The sequence below is a fragment of the Lupinus angustifolius genome, chromosome LG05, assembly GCF_001865875.1.
Source record: "Lupinus angustifolius cultivar Tanjil chromosome LG05, LupAngTanjil_v1.0, whole genome shotgun sequence".
NCBI classification, from domain to species: domain Eukaryota; kingdom Viridiplantae; phylum Streptophyta; class Magnoliopsida; order Fabales; family Fabaceae; genus Lupinus; species Lupinus angustifolius.
Window position 1 is genome coordinate 3,192,284 of NC_032013.1, and position 19,744 is coordinate 3,212,027.

The 19,744-nt window shown below is 30.3% G+C and overlaps 1 protein-coding gene across 1 annotated transcript; it reads left to right on the forward strand.

Moving 5' to 3' along the window:
* On the forward strand, positions 9,597–15,585 carry LOC109347496 (probable protein S-acyltransferase 7). Its single transcript, XM_019587383.1, has 6 exons — positions 9,597–9,884; positions 12,621–12,803; positions 13,521–13,817; positions 14,422–14,655; positions 14,752–15,259; positions 15,352–15,585. The coding sequence occupies exons 1-6, from the start codon at positions 9,798–9,800 to the stop codon at positions 15,438–15,440; spliced, it is 1,398 nt and encodes a 465-aa protein (XP_019442928.1). The 5' UTR covers positions 9,597–9,797; the 3' UTR covers positions 15,441–15,585.

Below are 19,744 nucleotides of genomic sequence, written 5' to 3' on the forward strand. Positions count from 1 at the left end.
TGGCAAGCCTGGATATATGAAGATGGACTGTCCAAACTTGAAATTTTTTCCTTCAAATGGAAGAATAAAACAAGGACTGGACGGAGAGCCTATATTGCTTGGGAAGATAATGATACTAGTTCCGCTTCTGAACAAGAAAATGAAGAACAAGCACATCTTTCCTTGATGGCATCTCATCATTCTGATGATGAAGAGGTAAATAATATTCAACTATATTCTTCTGAATTACAAACTGCATTCAATGACTTACATGATGAATATGTTAAACTCATAAAAATGTTTCTAAAACACAAAAACTGAGTTAGACGCATTTAGAAACAAACCTTCATCATCTTCATGTCAAAAATACACTATTCTTGAAAATAAATTTCAACTTTAAATCTTGAACTTAATAAGATGAACAAGAGTAGTAAAAGTTTAGAAAAGATCATTAATGATTAAAGACACTCAACAGACCGAAGAGGTATTGGCTATTCAAAAAGTCATGGTTCTAAGAAACAAAGTGTCTCAACTAAGATAAACTTTGAAAAACAAGGTATCCATGCATTTAAAAATAGTAAAAATAAATCTAGGATACATGAACATCAACCCACATGTACATATTGCAAAAACCATGGACATACACCGAATACTTGTAAAATTAGAAAATATGGTGTGCCCCTAGGTCATTTTAAATGGGTTGAGAAAGGTACTAACTATGTAGGACCCAAAGAATATTGGGTACCTAATAAAACTTAAACTGTTTTGCAGGAAAATTTGAGAGTGAGAGTCGCCTATAACTTATGGTACTTGGATAGCGGCTGCTCAAAACACATGACGGGCGATAGAAACAAGTTCTTTGTCCTTACTCCAAGGGACAAAGGCTATGTCACATATGGTGATAACAACAAGGGAAAAATACTCGGAGAAGGTAGAATTGGCAAGCCACCCTCAACAACCATAGAAGGTTTATTATATGTTGAAGGGCTCAAGCACAATCTTCTAAGCATAAGTCAATTATGCGACAAAGGCTTCCATGTGGTATTCTACCCAGATAAGTGCATCATTGAAAGTAAGAATTCTCAAAACTCTACACTCATTGGTAAGAGGATAAATAATATATATATATATATATATATATATAATTCACATAGACTCTTTTTTACCAATAACATGTTTAGTTACAAATAATAACCATGATGCATGGCTTTGGCATAGGAGAATTGCTCATATACATATGGACCATTTGAATAAACTCATTAAGAAAGATTTAGTTGTTGGTTTACCCAAAATGAAGTTTGTTAAAGACAAACTATGTAGTGCTTGTCAAATGTGTAAACAAATAAAAACTTTTTTTAAACCTAAGCATATGGTTTCTTCCGATAGACCATTGTAGTTACTACACATGGACTTATTTGGCCCCTCAAGGACAAAAAGTTATGGTGGTAACTACTATGCACATGTTATAATAGACGATTTTTCGAGATACACTTGGACTCTATTCTTAGTTAATAAGAATTAGGCATTCAAAGCCTTTAGCATTTATGCTAAAAGAGTTCAGAATGAAAAATCACTACTATAAGAAGTGATCATGAGGGAGAATTTCAAAACTCTTCATTTGAGGAATTCTGTGATGATGTTGGTATCAATCACAATTTTTCTACTCATAGAACACCACAACAAAATGGTGTTTTATAGAGAAAGAATCGGTCTTTAAAAGAACTGACTCGTACAATGTTGAATGAAACTAACCTCCCAAAATATTTCTGGGCTGATGTAGTAAGTACTGCATGTTATGTTTCAAAATGATTTCTTATAAGACCAATTCTTAAGAAAACCCCCTATGAACTCTTTAAAGGTAGAAAACCAAACATTTCTCATTTGCATGTATTTGCTTGTAAATGCTTTATTTTAAATAATGGTAATGATAACTTAGGTAAGTTTGATGCAAAAGTTGATGAATGTATCTTCCTATGCTACTCTCTTACAAGTAAAACTTATAGAGTTTTTAATAAAAGAACTCTAGCCATGGAAGAATCCGTTCATCTATCTTTTGATGAAACCAATCCTATTATAAAGGATGAGTTAACCTTTGATGAAGAGGACTTGCCAAGTTCTCTTGCTAAATAAATTTCTATAAATGATTCTACAACTAATTCTGAGCATTTGAAAATAGATGATGATCTATCTCATCAAGAAGAGCATATTTACTATGATTTACCAAAAGAATGGAGAACTCATCGAGATCATCCTATTGACAACATTATTAGTGATATAAGTAAGGGTGTCACTACCCGTTTAATGCTAGAAGATACTTGTCTAAACATGGTCTTCATTTCTCAAATAGAACCCTCCAAGATTGATGATGCAATCGAGGATGAACACTGGATTCTTGCAATGCAAGAAGAGTTAAACCAATTTGAGAGAAATGAAGTTTGGGAACTTGTTCCTATACCTAAAAATAGGCATGTCATAGGAACTCGTTGCATATTTCGAAATAAATCTGATGAAAATAGTATTATTGTTAGAAATAAAGTTGAAGTGTTAAACATAGATAATCATAAACCAAAATGTATAAGGCAACATGTTAAAACGAAAATGTAATCGTCTAGAAACAAATAATGTCCATTATGCTTATTCATGTTTATTCATTCTCTAAGCATAAGAAATACACAAATGTTTCGTTTTTAAAAAGGTTTATTTTTTAAGCAGAAATATGAGATAAAAATAGAAGAAATGAAGAACACAATGAACATGCACTCAACAAAAAATGTTTCAGTATACAAAATCAAAAGACATTATTTTTTACAAAATCAAAATAGTGAAGAAATCATTGTGTTCTTCGTTTTTAAGCATAAAGATAAGATAAAAAATATAAGAAATGAAGAATACAATGAAAATGTATTGAACAAAAAATATTTCAGTATACAAAATCAAAAAACGTGATTTTTTTTCAAAATCAAAATAGTGAAGATATCATACAAGTTTCATTTTTAACAAAAAATATGTTTGTTTCTCAAAATCAAAACAGTTAAGAGAAGTGTTACCTTAAAAATGATTGAGGGGGAAGGAAGAGTTAAAGAAAGGAAGATGGAAGGTGATGGGTTTATCTGGATGTGGATAGGTGATGAAATGGGAGAAAAGGAAAGTGTTTATGTGGCAAATGAAAGTGAAGTAGAAAACACGTTTAAACTTTGTTTTAGTACGAGCAAGACTAGTTGTTAAATGATAAAATTATCCTTTAAAAAGTCAAATGTCAAGCAAAGGAGATAGCCATTTTTGTAATTCCACCAGCCCATTATATTATTATGTAAGATAAAAAAATAGAAGAAATGAAGAACACAATGAACATGCACTCAAAAAAAAAATTCAATATACAAAATCAAAATACATGATTTTTTCAAAATCAAAATAGTGAAGAAATCATTGGATTCTTCGTTTTTTAAAAAGATTTCATTTTTAAACATAAAGATAAGATAAAAAAAATAGAAAAAATGAAGAACACAATGAACATACAGTAAACAAAAAATGTTTCAGTATACAAAATCAAAAGACGTGATTTTTTTTCAAAATCAAAATAGTGAATAAATCATATAGGTTTCGTTTTTAAGACAATGGAAGATGAGGAGTTTATCTGGATCTGGAGAGGCGGGAGAGGTGATGAAATGAGACAAAGTGAAAGTATTTATGTGGCAGATGGATGTGAAGTAGAAAACATGTTTCATCCTTTTTTAGTGCTAGCAAGAGTAGTTGTTCAATGATAAAATTATCCTTTAAAAATCCAAGTGTCAAGCAAATGTGATAATCATTTTTGTCATTCTACTAGCTCATTGCATTATTATGTAAGATAAAATAATAGAAGAAATGAAGAGCACAATAAACAAAGATAAAAAAATACAAGAAATAAAGAACACAATGAACAAAGATAAAAGAAATAAAGAACAAATGAACATGCACTAAACAAAAAAAAATTCGGTATACAAAATCAAAAGACATGATTTTTTTCAAAATTAAAATAGTGAAGAAATCATACAGGTTTCATTTTTAACAAAAAAAACATGGTTTTTTTTCTCTCAAAATCAAAATAGTTAAGAGAAGTGTTACCTTAAAAATAATTATGGGAGAAGGAAGAGTTAAAGGAAGGAAGATGGAAGATGCCGAGTTTATCTAGATGTGGAGAGGTGAGAGACGTGACGAAATGAGAGAAAGTGATAGTATTTATGTGGCACATGGAAGTGAAGTAGAAAACAGGTTTCAGCCTTTTTCAGTACCAGCAAGAGTAGTTGTTCAATGACAAAATTATCCTTTAAAAAATCAAGTGTCAAGCAAAGATGATAGCCAATTTTATAATTCCACTAGCCCATTGCATTATTATAAAAAGACATAATTTTTTTCAAAATCAAAATAATGAAGAAATCATTGTGTTTTTTCGTTTTTAAAAAGGTTTCGTTTTTAAGCATAAAGATAAGATAAAAAAAATAGAAGAAACGAAGAACACAATGAACATGCACTAAACAAAAAAATGTTTCAGTATACAAAATCAAAAGACATGTTTTTTTTTCCAAATCAAAATAGTTAAGTGAAGTGTTACCTTAAAAATGGTTGAGGGGGAAAGAAGAGTTAAAGAAAGGAAGATAGAAGATGATGGGTTTATCTGGAGAGGTGATGAAATGAGAGAAAGTGAAAGTGTTTGTGAGGCAGATGGATGTGAAGTAGAAAACACGTTTCAACCTTTTTAGTGCCAGCAAGAGTAGATGTTCAATGATAAAACTATCCTTTAAAAAGCCAAGTGTCAAGCAAATGTGATAGTCATTTTTGTAATTCCACCAGCCCATTGCATTATTATGTAAGATAAAATAATAGAAGAAATGAAGAACACAATGAACATGCACTAAACAAAAAATGTTTTAGTATACAAAATCAAAAGACATGTTTTTTTTCAAAATCAAAATAGTGAAGAAATCATATAGGTTTCATTTTAAAAAAAACATGGTTTGTTTCTCAAAATCAAAATAGTTAAGAGAAGTGTTACCTTAAAAATGGTTGAGGGGGAAGGATGAGTTAAAGAAAGGAAGATGGAAGATGATGTGTTTATTTGGAGAGGTGAGAGAGGTGATGAAATGAGAGAAAATGAATGTGTTTATGAGGCAGATGAATGTGAAGTAGAAAACACGTTTCAACCTTTTTTAGTGCCAACAAGATTAGTTGTTCAATGATAAAATTATCCTTTAAAACACCAAGTGTCAAGCAAAGATGATAGTCATTTTTATAATTCCACCAGCTCATTGCATTATTATATAGATAGTAGAATAATAGAATAGTAGATAGATTGTTAACATGTTCCTTCACAAAAAGACGTGGACTCATGTTAGTAAATCTATATTATATATGTGTGTGTATGTATCAATTTCTCGTGACTAGGAGAAATTAATAAAAGGATATAAAATCTATTTACTATTTAACAAAAAAAAACTCATTGTCACGTCACCTAGGACATGTGTCATCACCTGAATGAAATATTTTCCTCCATAAAGCTTATATATTCATTATAATCGCCATACATGATTTCTTTATCAAACACATTAAATATGAATGATTTTTCCATCAGTGATTTATGTTATACATTATTATTACTTTTAATCACCATCAACGATTTTCCAATCACGTTAAACATTTTAAATTGATCGATTTGCACATCTAACTTACTTCTCTCTCTTATCCTTTCATATCTTCATCTTCTTCTCCCCCTTTCGTTTCATATTTCACCATTCTTCTCTCCCTCTTTTCATTTCATATTTCATCATTCTTCTCTACCATATCTACAATCTAATATTTCATTCATCGAATTTAGTTTGTCATCATCACAAAAATGAGTGTATCCAAAAAGCTTATACATTCCTTTTAATCACATACATGATTTGCTCATAAAACACATTAAATATCAATGATTTTCCCATCAATGATTTATGTTAGACATTCATTATTCATTTTAATCACCATCAATGATTTGCTAATCACGTTAAACATTTTAAACTCAATCCATTTTCACATTTGACTTACTTCTCCCTCTCTATTATCCTTTCATATCTCCATCTTCTTCTCTCCCCCTTTCGTTTCATATTTCACCATTTTTATCTCTTATATCTACAATCAAATGTTTCGTTCATCGAATTTAGTATGTCATCATCACAAAAATGTATGTAGTCATTTCTTATTTTTTAGATATGTTCTTATTTTCTAGATATTTTAAATGATTTTTTTGTTTATTTTATAGATAAATTCTTATTTTTTTTCTTTGGTTTTTGTTGTTTATCATTTCATTGATTTGTTTATTTTGTAGACGTGTTTTGATTGATTTCATTATTTTGTAGATTTGTTCTTCCAATAATCATTTTTGTTAATGTCTGATTTTCAAGGGTTTCATCCTTAACAACGACCAAACCCTCAAAAACTATGGTACGTAGTCGATTTCCATTTATATATATAATATACATTTACTTACAAATTACAATATTGTATTTGTTTTTTGTTGTTATTAATCTTTTTATCTTCTCATCTTATCTCACACTTATTATTTTATCTCTTCATTTATAGTTTGACTCTCTGTATGTTAACTTTATGTCTCTATGTACATCTCTTATTAAAATCTTCAATTTTATACTCATTTTCACAACAAATAAATTTGATTTTCTATTAAAATATTTACATGTCTACTATCTTCTATATATGAATTAAATGACTGATGAAAAGACTAAACTAGACATCATATATTTGTGATAGTTGTCCACAAAAGAAACTATTTTCATCAAATAAAATTTGAAATCAAAAGTCATTTTATTTCCTCGTGTTATAAAATAATATGTCTTTTTTAATTAATAAAAAGATAAGATAATTTGAAAAGTAATAAATATAATAATAAAAAGAGATAAGATGAGAAAATTTAATTAGGATAATAATGATAATAATTAGGATTAAGATTAGTAGTGAAATTTGACTAAAAGATCATGTTATGTTACCTCATCTATTTATTATTCAACTATAATTATACATAAATTGTTTTCATCTCTTTACTATTTTATCTATTATTTCTTATTTTTTAGAATGGATGAGTAAGAAATAAACCATAAAATAATGGGGTTTGAGAGTTTGAAGATGAATGATCTAATAACATTGAGAGTTTGTAATGAATTGTAACGAAATCATTCATTTTAATTATATTATTCTTCTACCTGTATTTATGGCTTAAGAAAAAAATAATATCATTGATTTGATTTAATTGCGATAATGAATTGCTTCTTATGGATATAATATATTAAAATCAATCATAAAATATACATAAATTTTTAGTATTGTAAGTTTGTAATATATATTTGATTTATGTTTGTTTGAATTATTTTTAATCTGCGTTGTTGAATTTTGAATGAATCAATTTATTCATTCCTTAATTGATTATGCTTCCATGAAATTAGGAATTTTTTTGGTATGATTTGAGCTTCTTTTACTTTAAATTGCGAAATTATGGTTTAACATGACATTCAATCAAAATTCATTCATTACAATCATTTAGGAATTGATTTTGTGAAATTTATGATTATTCGTTCAAATTCCAATCTTTTATTTTCTGCCATTGATATTTTGACCGTTTAGCGAATTCAACAATTAACATTAACTACTCAATCATTAATGTCTGTTTAAGAGAAAGAAACCCCTAGCTATTATGCTACATTTGTTTTTACCTTATATTCGTGATTGTATTTTATAGAATATAATTACAACAATCTACTATCTATTACCTATATATGAATTGGCTATATATGTATTGAATGAACCAGTTTAATTATAAAATTAGACACTTTCAAATTTTGACTTAGATTTGAAATATGATATTTTTGTCAAAAGTCATTCTCAATCTTCTTTTCAAAAGTAACTAATATTTGAATTATGTTTGTTTGAATTATTTATAAACTATTTTGGTGAATATTGATTTTTTGTAATAGAGTCTCTAAAAAACATTTCTCGCAAATATCACAATAAGTCAATAACTATTCTTCAAGATATCAAATTTTTTAAGTTAATGAATAAAACATTGTTAATACATTGAGTTATCAACATCATATGAATAAACTTAATTCAAAAAATAAAAATATTAATTCAAATATGTATATTATAAAAGTGACAGTTTTAATAGAAAAATATGTATAGCAAAATATCACAGTTGTATATAAAAAGTAACTTCCAAATAATAGAAATAAATCTTTAATTTATGAGTTATTTTCATATACAATGATTATTAGCTAAAACATAATCAAATAAAATAACATTTAATTATACTATATTTGAATGCTAAAAATATATTCAAATATTTATACACAATGAACATCAATCTAAAACAAAACATAAGCATTAAAGAGATGTGCTAAAAAAATCCTTATAATTTTATATGGTACTTATAAATGTAATCCCAAAAAAAATATGATACAAAAGAAGTCCTTATATTTATAATTTTATATAGAAAATATAGAGGTAAGATATTATCCAATACAATTTAAATTTTATTTAATGAGTTATTTTAGAATCAAATATATTCTGTAATCATATTTTCAACAAATCAATGCTTATACAAATGCTTATATAAATGTTAATATTGTATATATACGCTCAAAAGCTAATGTTAATATTGCAAGTATATGAATGCGTCAATCTAAAATAATAAAAAGAATCCAACATAAAAACAATGATTAACATTGCAATATCAAAATATTAGGGTTTAATTAAAACTTAGGTACAATATCAAAATATTAATCATTATCAAACCATAGGGAATCAATAAATTTATCTTTACTTTACTTATAACAATAAGAAGCATTGCAAAATTATTTTATGATGAGTTTTTGAAGTTAGAAAATATATGTTGTCTAAAACTGGGTTACCGTGACTAAATGATGTACAACTTATACATTTATTTGATCTCAATCTAGAGAAATAGTAATGACATAATTAAATAGAGATATGAACTTCTAAAGATAGAAAGCACAAGTACTACAAAGCACATTTAACACAATTTAATTTTCACGAACTCACGAGTAAGATTTTTCTAACATTTTATCATCGGGTCACTTATTTTACTTTTTGTCACATTAACATTTTGTCTATGTTCCTCACAATTATGTAACGGGTAAGGAAATCAACGTCATAAAAATTACCAAATATTCATTGTGTTACAGATATTTTCAAATGACAAAAATATAGATAAAAACAATACAATAATAAAAATAAAATATAAATAGAGAATAGCTCAAGATATTATATTTCTTTGATGTAGTTTAGTTTACTGTTTAGTTTTTATGTATTATCAATATAAAGTTTTTTCCATCTAACACCTAATTGTATAAGATTTTATATATGACTTTTAAAGTAATTATTATGAAAGCAAAAAAATATAATGATTAAATACATAATTTATTGACGTTATAAAATATATGTACATTGTTTATGCATTATGCATAAACAAAAACACGAGTAGTACAAGTGCACGAATATAATGTTAGTTACAATTTAAAAAGACACATTTGGCCACGTGAGCATGGCATGATGTAGGGTATGTTCAGTTCTCACTCACCTGCTTACACCAACTTCAATAAAAGAGAAAATAAAAAGAACCCCTTTTGCTCTTTTCTTCCATTGAAGCTAACTCACATTGTGTTGTTCCCAAACCCTAATGCCTTCTCTGCAAACCCTATTTCCTCCATCTTCATCTCATTCCTAAGCTTTCAATTCCCTTCAAGCTCTTAATTAATTAATTTTTTTAGTAATATAATATGTACGTTGTGCCTCCACCTCAACGATCGGATCCAGGTTCGGGATCCACTGATTTGCGGGTTTATCAAGCTTGGAAGGGTAGCAATGTGAGTTCTGCTTCTCGATTTATGAATTTGCTTATTGAATTTTTCATCATTTTTTTCTATATCTTATTTTGTTATATGTTATCGTTTGTTATTAATAGAATTTTGTTTTGGGCTTTTGTATTGTTTTTTCTCTTCTTCTTTTTTTGGTATAATATTGTTTTTGCTTTTAGCTTGTAATGGAATTACGTGGAAATTTAATGTGACCTTAATGAGGGATACACAATTTTGAAAGGTATTATTAAATTCGGACCATATTAAAAAAATCTAATAAATATATAATATAAGATTATTTAATAACTTTTTATTCTAAATAATTTCTTTTATTATTAGACAAGTATGTGATTAAATTATTAAACAACCAACAATGATGATTTGACTACAACAAAATATCACACATAAATTGAAAACATTCATCAAACAACAAATGTTTTAAGCGTTAATCACAACAAAGGCGTACAAATAAGTTTTAAACTCAATTAAATAACAAATTTTTTGTTCCAACATAAGCTAACTAATAACGATTATAGTAATAATAAGCATAATTACGAATGAATTAAAAGAATTAATTGTTTTACTCTCTTAAAAGTAATTGAACCGATTGAGTTAAATTTGTCTAACCGGCTGATTTATCGGTTTTATGCTCAAACTGAACGAGTCAAACCAGTTCATACCGGTTTTGGTGCATAACCTGTCGGAAGAGCGGCTTGGACACGCTTGGACCGGTTAGGTGCCCGGTTCCCGGCTGGACCGGCCTGTCCGATCTTAGTTTGATAACTTTGTATTTGAAGGTGTTTTTTATAGTAAAAATGCTAATTGGTTTCCATTTCCTAAGTGATGTGTGAGATTTAGAACACCATATTACAAATACAACATGTTCTGTTATATTATTTTTGGTTCATCCCTTTCTGTGAAATCTAAATATTCCACCTGTTACTCAAATGTCTGTTATGTTCTATTTATAAAATACATTAAACATGGAATATAACTAATATGTTATGTTATATCATGTTCTTACACGATTATCAAATGTTGCTTAGACAAGTTTAAACTTGGCGTGTTGCTTTTTTACTCAGTTGTTAAGAGCCTTGAAAGCTTTACTTGCTATAGAAAAAGGTGGGCCAAGTGTACAAGACTCCAACCTAGTGATGTTTGAGATGATAGATCTGAAGCACGGATTCGTCAAACACTCTTACGTGTCGTGTCCGACACGTATCCGACACGGATACGCTCGGATTTGCGAAGGATACGTATCCATAGAGTATCCAAAAATTAAAAAATAAAAAATAAAATAAATAAATATTAAGACACGTATCTGATTCGTTTTCAATAAAATATAGGATATATGGATTCGTTTTTAGTAAAGTATAGGATATATAGATTCGTTTCCGATAAAACAGGATTCGTTTCCAATAAAACAAGATAAGATAGATTTGTTTTCATTAAAATAGGATAAGATATATCTGTTATGGAGGGCAATGATTTTAAATTTCCATTATATTTTTTACTTTGGATATTTTGATTTACACTTATAATTTTATCATATTTTATGTGTTTTTATTATTTTATATGCGTATCCCTGAACGTATTGTATCCTGTATTTTAGAAAAAATGCGTGTCGTCGACGTATCAGATACGTATCGTATCCGGCACATGTATCAGTATCCGTGCTTCACATAGATATAAGCAGTCTTGTTTCGCAAGCAAAGAGACTGTTTCCCGAATTTGAACTTGTGACCTTTTGGTCATTAACAAGCAACCTTTACTTGTTATGAAGAAAGTATATATAATTTACATAAACTTAAGTACTTTATTTATTCCTCAAATATGCTGGTAAAATCAGAAATCCTGCTATTTACTAAAATGAAGCAATCTGAATTTCAATTTCCTTTTTAGGTTGCAAAAGTAAAGAAAGTTGCAAGGAGCTTAATATTTGAAGTTCCTCTAACTGAAATGAATTGAATAACTGATATGTATGGTGTATACTTCTATTGCTACAGAGCTGGCATTGCCTTTGCTGTAATAAGTGAAAGTTGAACCTTCACATTAAAATACCTAAGGGAATGGAGTATCTCCTTGTATAAGGAGATAAGTTATCTCCTCCTGCCAATGAAATCATGACATGTGTCATGTTTCATCATTTTCAATAAAAATATTTTAAAAAATAAACAAAATAACACACATGTCACATTTTTATTGGCTAGAGGAGATAAGTTATCTCCTTATATAAGGAGATACATTATTCTCAATACCTAAATAGTAAGCAGACCTACTGTCAGTTAAACACCATTGTAAACTGACTTTGATTTTATACAAGTCACTTACTGAGTCTTAGATATTTTAGGAACATGAACCTAGATTAAATTATTAAAATGCTGAACAGTAAAACTAGATCGTTACAACGATATGGATTGATTGGTCAAACATTTTATTTGTGTACTAGAATTAGTTACTGGGTATTTTGTCAAGATAATATATTGAATTTTTGCTGAGCTCTTGTCACTGAATTTGGACATTAGTGACTGTCATCTAAATTATTATAGAAAATACTTCATATTCTGAGGTAAAACTATATTGTATAATTTGTTTTATCTTTTATTTTATTTTTGTAAGTTGTTTGTTCCTTGGAATTTATAAGGAATAGCATTGTGATAGTGAATGTTTCTGCAAATGTCTTGGTTTCTAGTGACTTTGTAATTATGGAGGCACATATTCATTGTTTTCATCTCTTTCCTGCAGAAGTTTTTTCTTCAAGGCAGGTTCATATTTGGACCAGATGCAAGATCCATGTTCTTGACAATTTTCCTTATTGTTGCTCCTGTTGCAGTTTTCTGTGTCTTTGTTGCCAGAAAACTGATAGATGATTTTTCTGATCACTTGGGGATAACCATAGTGGCCATTCCTGTCGTATTCACAATTTACGTGAGACTCTCTCTCTCTCTCTCTCCCTCCTATGTGTGTATATCTTTCCTACCATATACTTCAACTGCAATTATAAGGTTGTATGTTTTTACTTATAATCATTACACAAACACAAAGACGATCATGATTCTTTGCTTTCCCTCTCTCTCTCTCTCTATATATATTTATAATCATGAGGTGCATTGCTCTTTAGTCTTTACCATAACATATAGTGGAAAAATTATATGGAGAATTTTATTAATTTAAAGCTCATAAGTGATCAACAAGTCTTATCGTGTGTGCTACTATTTGTTTATTTTAGCGTTTGGCTTTGAAGAAACCCACTTCATGTGATTGAAAGTAGCATGTGCGATGGTACAATTGAGTTCTTCTCTTTTCATCTTTGCTTGAATCAGCCTTTGGTGGACTATATCTGTATCATAGATTGGAACAAATCCAAATTGAATTTTGTGGAGCCTATGAAATATAAAATTTTGGTACTAAACTAACCTATCATTTACAAATTAGTTTGAAAGGAACTTATATGCTCTACATGTAGGCCAAATGGGGGAAAATTGTTCAAAATGATTGATTTTCTTATCTTCTGGTTAATTATCATTTTTGCTGTTTTATCTTAAGATGAAGGTATTAATGCACCAATTTTCTGTATGGCAGTGGTCACTTCCTGTACTATGAGCACTAAAACTTTTTTTTTCAACTACTGTAAAAAAATATTAGGTCATGGTTCTTCTCTTGTTAACATCTAGCCGAGACCCTGGCATAATTCCACGCAATGCACATCCTCCAGAGCTAGAAGGTTTTGAAGGTAGTCTAGACGTCGGGGCTGGTCAAACTCCTCAACTGCGGTTGCCTCGTTTTAAGGAAGTTGAAGTTAATGGCCATTATTTGAAAGTCAAGTATTGTGATACTTGCATGCTCTACCGGCCTCCTCGATGCTCTCACTGCTCAATCTGTAATAACTGTGTCGAACATTTTGATCACCACTGCCCCTGGGTTGGGCAATGCATTGGGCTGGTAAGTTGGACCTTTTGTTTGCCAAAGTTGATTTTTTTTATATCGGATCTAGTCTGCAGAATATTCTGGCAGAGAGATTGGAGTGGTATCTTGGGTGAGTAGCACTATTTTGCCAAAGCATACAAGTTATCTCATCAGAGTGGTATCTGGGTTTTGTTGTGGAAAATTTCCTGCAATAAATCCTCTATAATTTGTGCATCCATGATATAATTATAAGGGTTAACAAATGTTTTGTAGTGAATCTAGGAAAATTTCCCTAGTTCCATCTTGAAATCTTAGGTTAGTGACCTGATTGATACTTTCAAAATAAATTTAAAAGGAAAAAGAAATCCTTTGTAGTGTAACTGATTACTTGCACGTAAACTTTTCCAGACTTTAAGTTGAATTGACTTCAAATTATATCAAATTGTTGTTCAAGGTACTCAGTTGCTTGACATTCGAGTTTAGTTTTTTTTCCTGTTTGCATTTTGAATTTGATGATTTTTCATAAGCTTGTATCTTTTCTGTGTTGGTGGGTGGGGTAGGGGGATGTAGTGTGATGGATTTTCAGCTGTCATTCTTTAATAAATGTTATCTACCTCATGCGTCCTCAATTGTTATGCAGCGCAATTATCGCTTCTTCTTCATGTTTGTCTTCTCCACTACGCTACTTTGTATATATGTTTTCACGTTTTGCTGGGTCTATATTAGACGAATTAAGGACTCAGAGGAGACATCAATATGGAAGGCAATGATCAAAACTCCGGCCTCCATAGTGTTAATAATTTACACCTTCATATCGATGTGGTTTGTTGGCGGTCTTAGCGCTTTTCATTTATATCTGATAAGTACAAATCAGGTAATTGCTGTTCATTTCGAATCTTTATCATGCTTCAAAAATAAGAGCTATCCAAACCAATCTACAACTTGATATTTCTGTCCATTGATCTTGCAGACAACATATGAGAACTTCAGATATCGATATGATCGACGGGCCAACCCGTATCACAAAGGGTTGTTCAATAATTTCAAAGAGATATTCTTCACCAGCATTCCCCAATCAAAGAACAATTTCAGAGCAATGGTTCCGGTGGAACCAGCACTACCTGCGAGATCAGTGGCTGGAGGCTTTATGAGCCCGAGTATGGGAAAACCTGTTGAGGAGATAGAGATGGGCAGGAAAACAGTCTGGGACATGGGTTCTGTTGGCATTGATGATTCTCAATTAAATAATCGCTCGACGTTAAAGGATAGAGAATTGGGCGAATTGTCTCCAGAAATTAGGACGACATTAGAAGATGCAGGTGACCGTGCCGGATTACATCCTAGGAGATCTAGCTGGGGGAGAAAAAGTGGAAGCTGGGAAATGTCCCCTGAAGTACTTGCTTTGTCAGCCAGGGTTGGGGAACCTAATCGTGTGGGTGGAGGTAGCAGTAGTGGTTTGAAAACCGAGAACAGCCATACCTAGCCACTTTGAAATGAATAGCTGGACCAGGTATTTTATTTGGCTATGATGAAAAGGAATTACACTTTTCATGTGGTAAATTTACAGGAAAATTAATTGTATTTGCAGGGTGGGGTGTTTATATGTGTTGTTTTAGCTATTCTGCTTTTAGGAAGGAATTGTTTTGGTGTTCTGAGTGAGCTTTCTTTTTACTTGATAATGCTGCATTAAGCTTACAAATTAATCAGCCTTTGCATCTGTCAAAATAGTTAATGCTCTCTCTGGCTGAAGGGGAATATGTGACTCTAATTTCCAAATCAAACCAATATGACTCTTTGTAGGTAATGGAGTTTATTATAAGCAGGGGCGGATGTTGGGGAGACAGGTGCGGGTGGGTGGACATCTGCTATCTCATGCTTAGTGTCACTTTATGTGTCATGACCTTTTGATTGATTGAAAGAATATATTTAAGTTAAAATTTAATTTTTAAGTATTTTTCTGACCATTCATAACTTATAGCACATGAAGTGACACTAATTATGGGACAACGGATGTGTTCCTGGCGGTGGCAACTGCCCCCTCCATTTTTTATTTCAATTTTTCCTAAATATTTATATTTCTGTTAAAAATTATAGATAAAATTATCTTTGATATGTAGAAATTGATATAGCTTATAACCCAATTACTTCATTTGATTTGATATTCATTTTACACTTATGAAATATATCATGGAGTTACTGATTGTCTTTTGTTAAATTTTGTAGAAAAAGTCTTCAGATTTTATAAATTTTTATAAAACATTTAATATTGATAATATGTATTTTTGTTTATAAAAATTTTACTCTATCATTTTCAATGCGAGTAAGACATGAATTAATTGAGATGTCAATTTTAACATTTTATTGTTCATATCTTTAGCAATTTATGTTTAAGAAATCTCAATCATCTCTAAATTAAGTGGAACTTTGATAATACGTGAAAAGTGAATGTGTATTATTTGCTTGATCAAATTGTTCATCTTATCTTGTATATTATGGTTTAGCTACTACATGAAGATTGTCTTCAGGTAACAAAGACAACCAAATAAAACTATATAGTAAAATAAAAGACGAATTTCTTGTAAACAATGTAATGATTATAAATATGTAGTTGAAATTTTTATCCTTAATTTAATTATCAATAAGTTGAAGTTTTTAATGAAAAGCAACACTTTAAATGAATGCACATTTTTCTTTAACATATTTAATTGTTAATATTTTCTTTTAGAATTAATATGTTATTTATATTTTTTGTTATTCAATTAATCTTATATTGTTATTCCTCCTAAACTTTATAAGAGTGTAATATTTATGTACTCATTGTAAAAATTTATGCACATCAATATATTATTCACTATTTATTTGTATTACTTTTTTGAAAAGTCAATCATGATAAAAGGTGAATGGTGGATAATGTAATACATTGTTGGTACATACATTTTTTCCTCAATACATAATTGTGAGATCTGGCTTGTAGTCTTAACTAAATGAATGATTAAACCACTTTAAACTAGGGAAATTCCAATCCGATCGTGCTAAACCCAATTAAATCAAAATAATATGTGAAGTAAATTGGATAGTTCATTTAAATTTTAAAAAATGGAACATTACTCTAATGTTTTTTTTACTTCGCTCAATAAAAAATTAGAGAAATGTTAGTTCAATATAATTATATAAAATTTTATATTTATAAATAATTATATATTTATAGATAAAAATATTAATTATATATGAAATTATTCAGTCCAATCGAATGTTTAATTGATTAAACCTAATATGAGACATATTTTAGACTTGATTTTCACAACATTGTCTGAATGTGGAAATATTTTGAATAAACTCTTAATTATATTTAGTAAGTCTCGCAATTCTAATCACTTCTAAAGGGAGATTAAGTTGCTAAAAAGTCTAGAGAAGAGACTTCAAAATACAATAAAATAAATAGATGTTTTGAGGGTGCATAAGCAAAGCTGACGAAAAGAACAAGAAAATTAGTTCCTTTGGTTGTAAGAAACCTCAATTGTGATATTGTATTTGTAGCAACAAATCAAAATAATCATACTCTAATTCACTCAGCCACAAAAAAGGTCCTACGCTACCAAAGAATCAGTATCATATTCCCTGAAGGAATTAAATAGAATCTACTTCAGGAATACGATCAAACCATAAATTTATATATGGCCAACGAAAATAGCATCTAGTTCTTGGATATTAAATTTTAATTCTTTTGTTCCTTAGTGTACTAATTGTGAACCATATCATGATATGATGGCAACATAACTCACTTCTCTCTCCCTAAAAGATAATTTAATTCCTCATAATCTAAATTAGCTACACCATAGCAAACCATTACATTCTTCACATATTTACACTTTTAGAACAACCAAAAGAATCATCAAGATTAAAAAGCTCTATGATAGTTGAAGGAACTTACATTTAAATTTGTAACTAAGTAGAATAATTTCCACATAACTGAAGCAAACTCACAAGAATTCAATAAGTGATCAATAGATTCCATATAATTATTATGTAACACACAAATCATATCAATTATTCTTACAATAATGTTCCTTTTAAATAATTAATCTTTCAGGTCGATAATCTTCTTCTCATCAATTTTCAAATAAAACAACAAATATTTGAAGGCACACAATTAATCTAACATTTATTTAAAACATCACAAAGAGATGAATGATTTTGTTAGAGTCGAGCCAAATATGAGGATTCAACAACATAGCATCCAGAGACATCTAAACCTCATCTTCGTCTATCTAAAGTCTCTTTCTTGCACTTATGGTGATGTACCAAATCATAGAGAATAGTAACCAAGGCCTCCTCTGTGCCAAACAAATTCATTCTCCCTGAATCTCCCAAGTCCAAACATCTTCGGTCCAATAGCTACTATCACCTTCAAGGGACTGTTGGTCTAAACATCTTTATACCTTCTAATGCATTTGGTAATTGATTGCATTTCTAAGGACAAACCAGAGGATTGGGTCCAATTTGTATTTGTTGGGAATGAAAGGAGATGTTAGAAGTTTGCAAGAGAGTGTGATGTTTGGCAAAGGCAAAATTACCTAACCACATCTCCTATAGGTTTATTGCAGCCACTTAACATACCTGGAAGAATTTGGGATGACTGTGACTATGAACTTCACCACAGGATTTACCAATATCAAAAGGGTGTGAGGCCTTTTTGCTATTGTGGATTTCCTTAAGCATTCATACACAACTAGAGGAGTTGCAGGCGAATTCGTCAAAGATATCGCGAGACTGGATAGTTTTTCAACGTCAATATTGAGTAATATAGATCCAATTTTTTGTTACTAGTTTTTGGAATGAGCTCTTTAGATAGAATGCAGGGCACTCAGAGTACCGCCTACCACTCCGAAATGGATGGGCAAACAAATGTCATTAATCGGTGTAAAATTTCCTAAGGTTTGCGGGTCAACATAAAGGGCAGCTTAATTTGTTACATTCAGTAGAATTTTGGTATAATACTACCTACCATGATTCAACTGGATGCAATCCTTTCGAAGCCGTGTATGGGGGGAAACCACATTCTCTAAGAGAAATGAAAGTGGAATGAATTCAAATGGAGCTTGTGGATCGGGATGAGGCATTGCGATAGTTGAAGTATCATCCTGTCAGGGCTCAAAACAGAATGAAAGAGCAGTCAGACAATAAGAGAACAGAAAGAAGCTTTGAGGTAGAAGAATGGGTCTTCTTAAAGCTCAGGCCCCACAAACAACAATCAATGGTAGCAAGAATCAATCCAAAATTATCTGCCTCGAGTCAAAATTACCAAAGAGGACAGGGCAGAAATGCTATAACCTGTGACTGTGATTGCTGTAAGAAAGGTTGTTAAAAAAGGGAGAAATGATAAGTAGTTAGTCCAATGGTCAAGAAAAACTGCTCAAGAACCATCTTGGGAGGATGAGTTCACTATTCGCAACCAATTCCGAAACTTTAGTCTCAATGACAAGACTAATGATGAAGAAGGAGGTATTGTAAAGGAACTGGTGAGGATGATGAGGTAACAAGAGGAAAGGAAAAGGATGAGGAGGGTTAATGTGGTAGTGCAATTCTATTATAATAAAGAGGCAAGAGATAGAAGGGGTGTTGCAGGGGTAAGAAGATCTATATGAGTAACACAATGATGCCCTCACTAGGTTACAAATCCAGCCAGTATAGAATAACTTCAATTAATGACTCATTCATTGGATGAAACATGCACTTGTGGTCTTGAAGCTAACAAGTCTATAGTGCTTACCTTCAACACACAGAACAAAGAGAATTCAGATATAAAAAGGCAACTCGGTACACAAGGCTTCCACGGGATCCTGAGGAGGGTAGATGTAACAGTCTTATCCTCACAAGTGAAGAGACTGTTTCTATGATTTGAACTCATGACCTCCCCAAGTCACAAGACAAGTAATGTTACCGTTACGCCAAGGTTCAACATC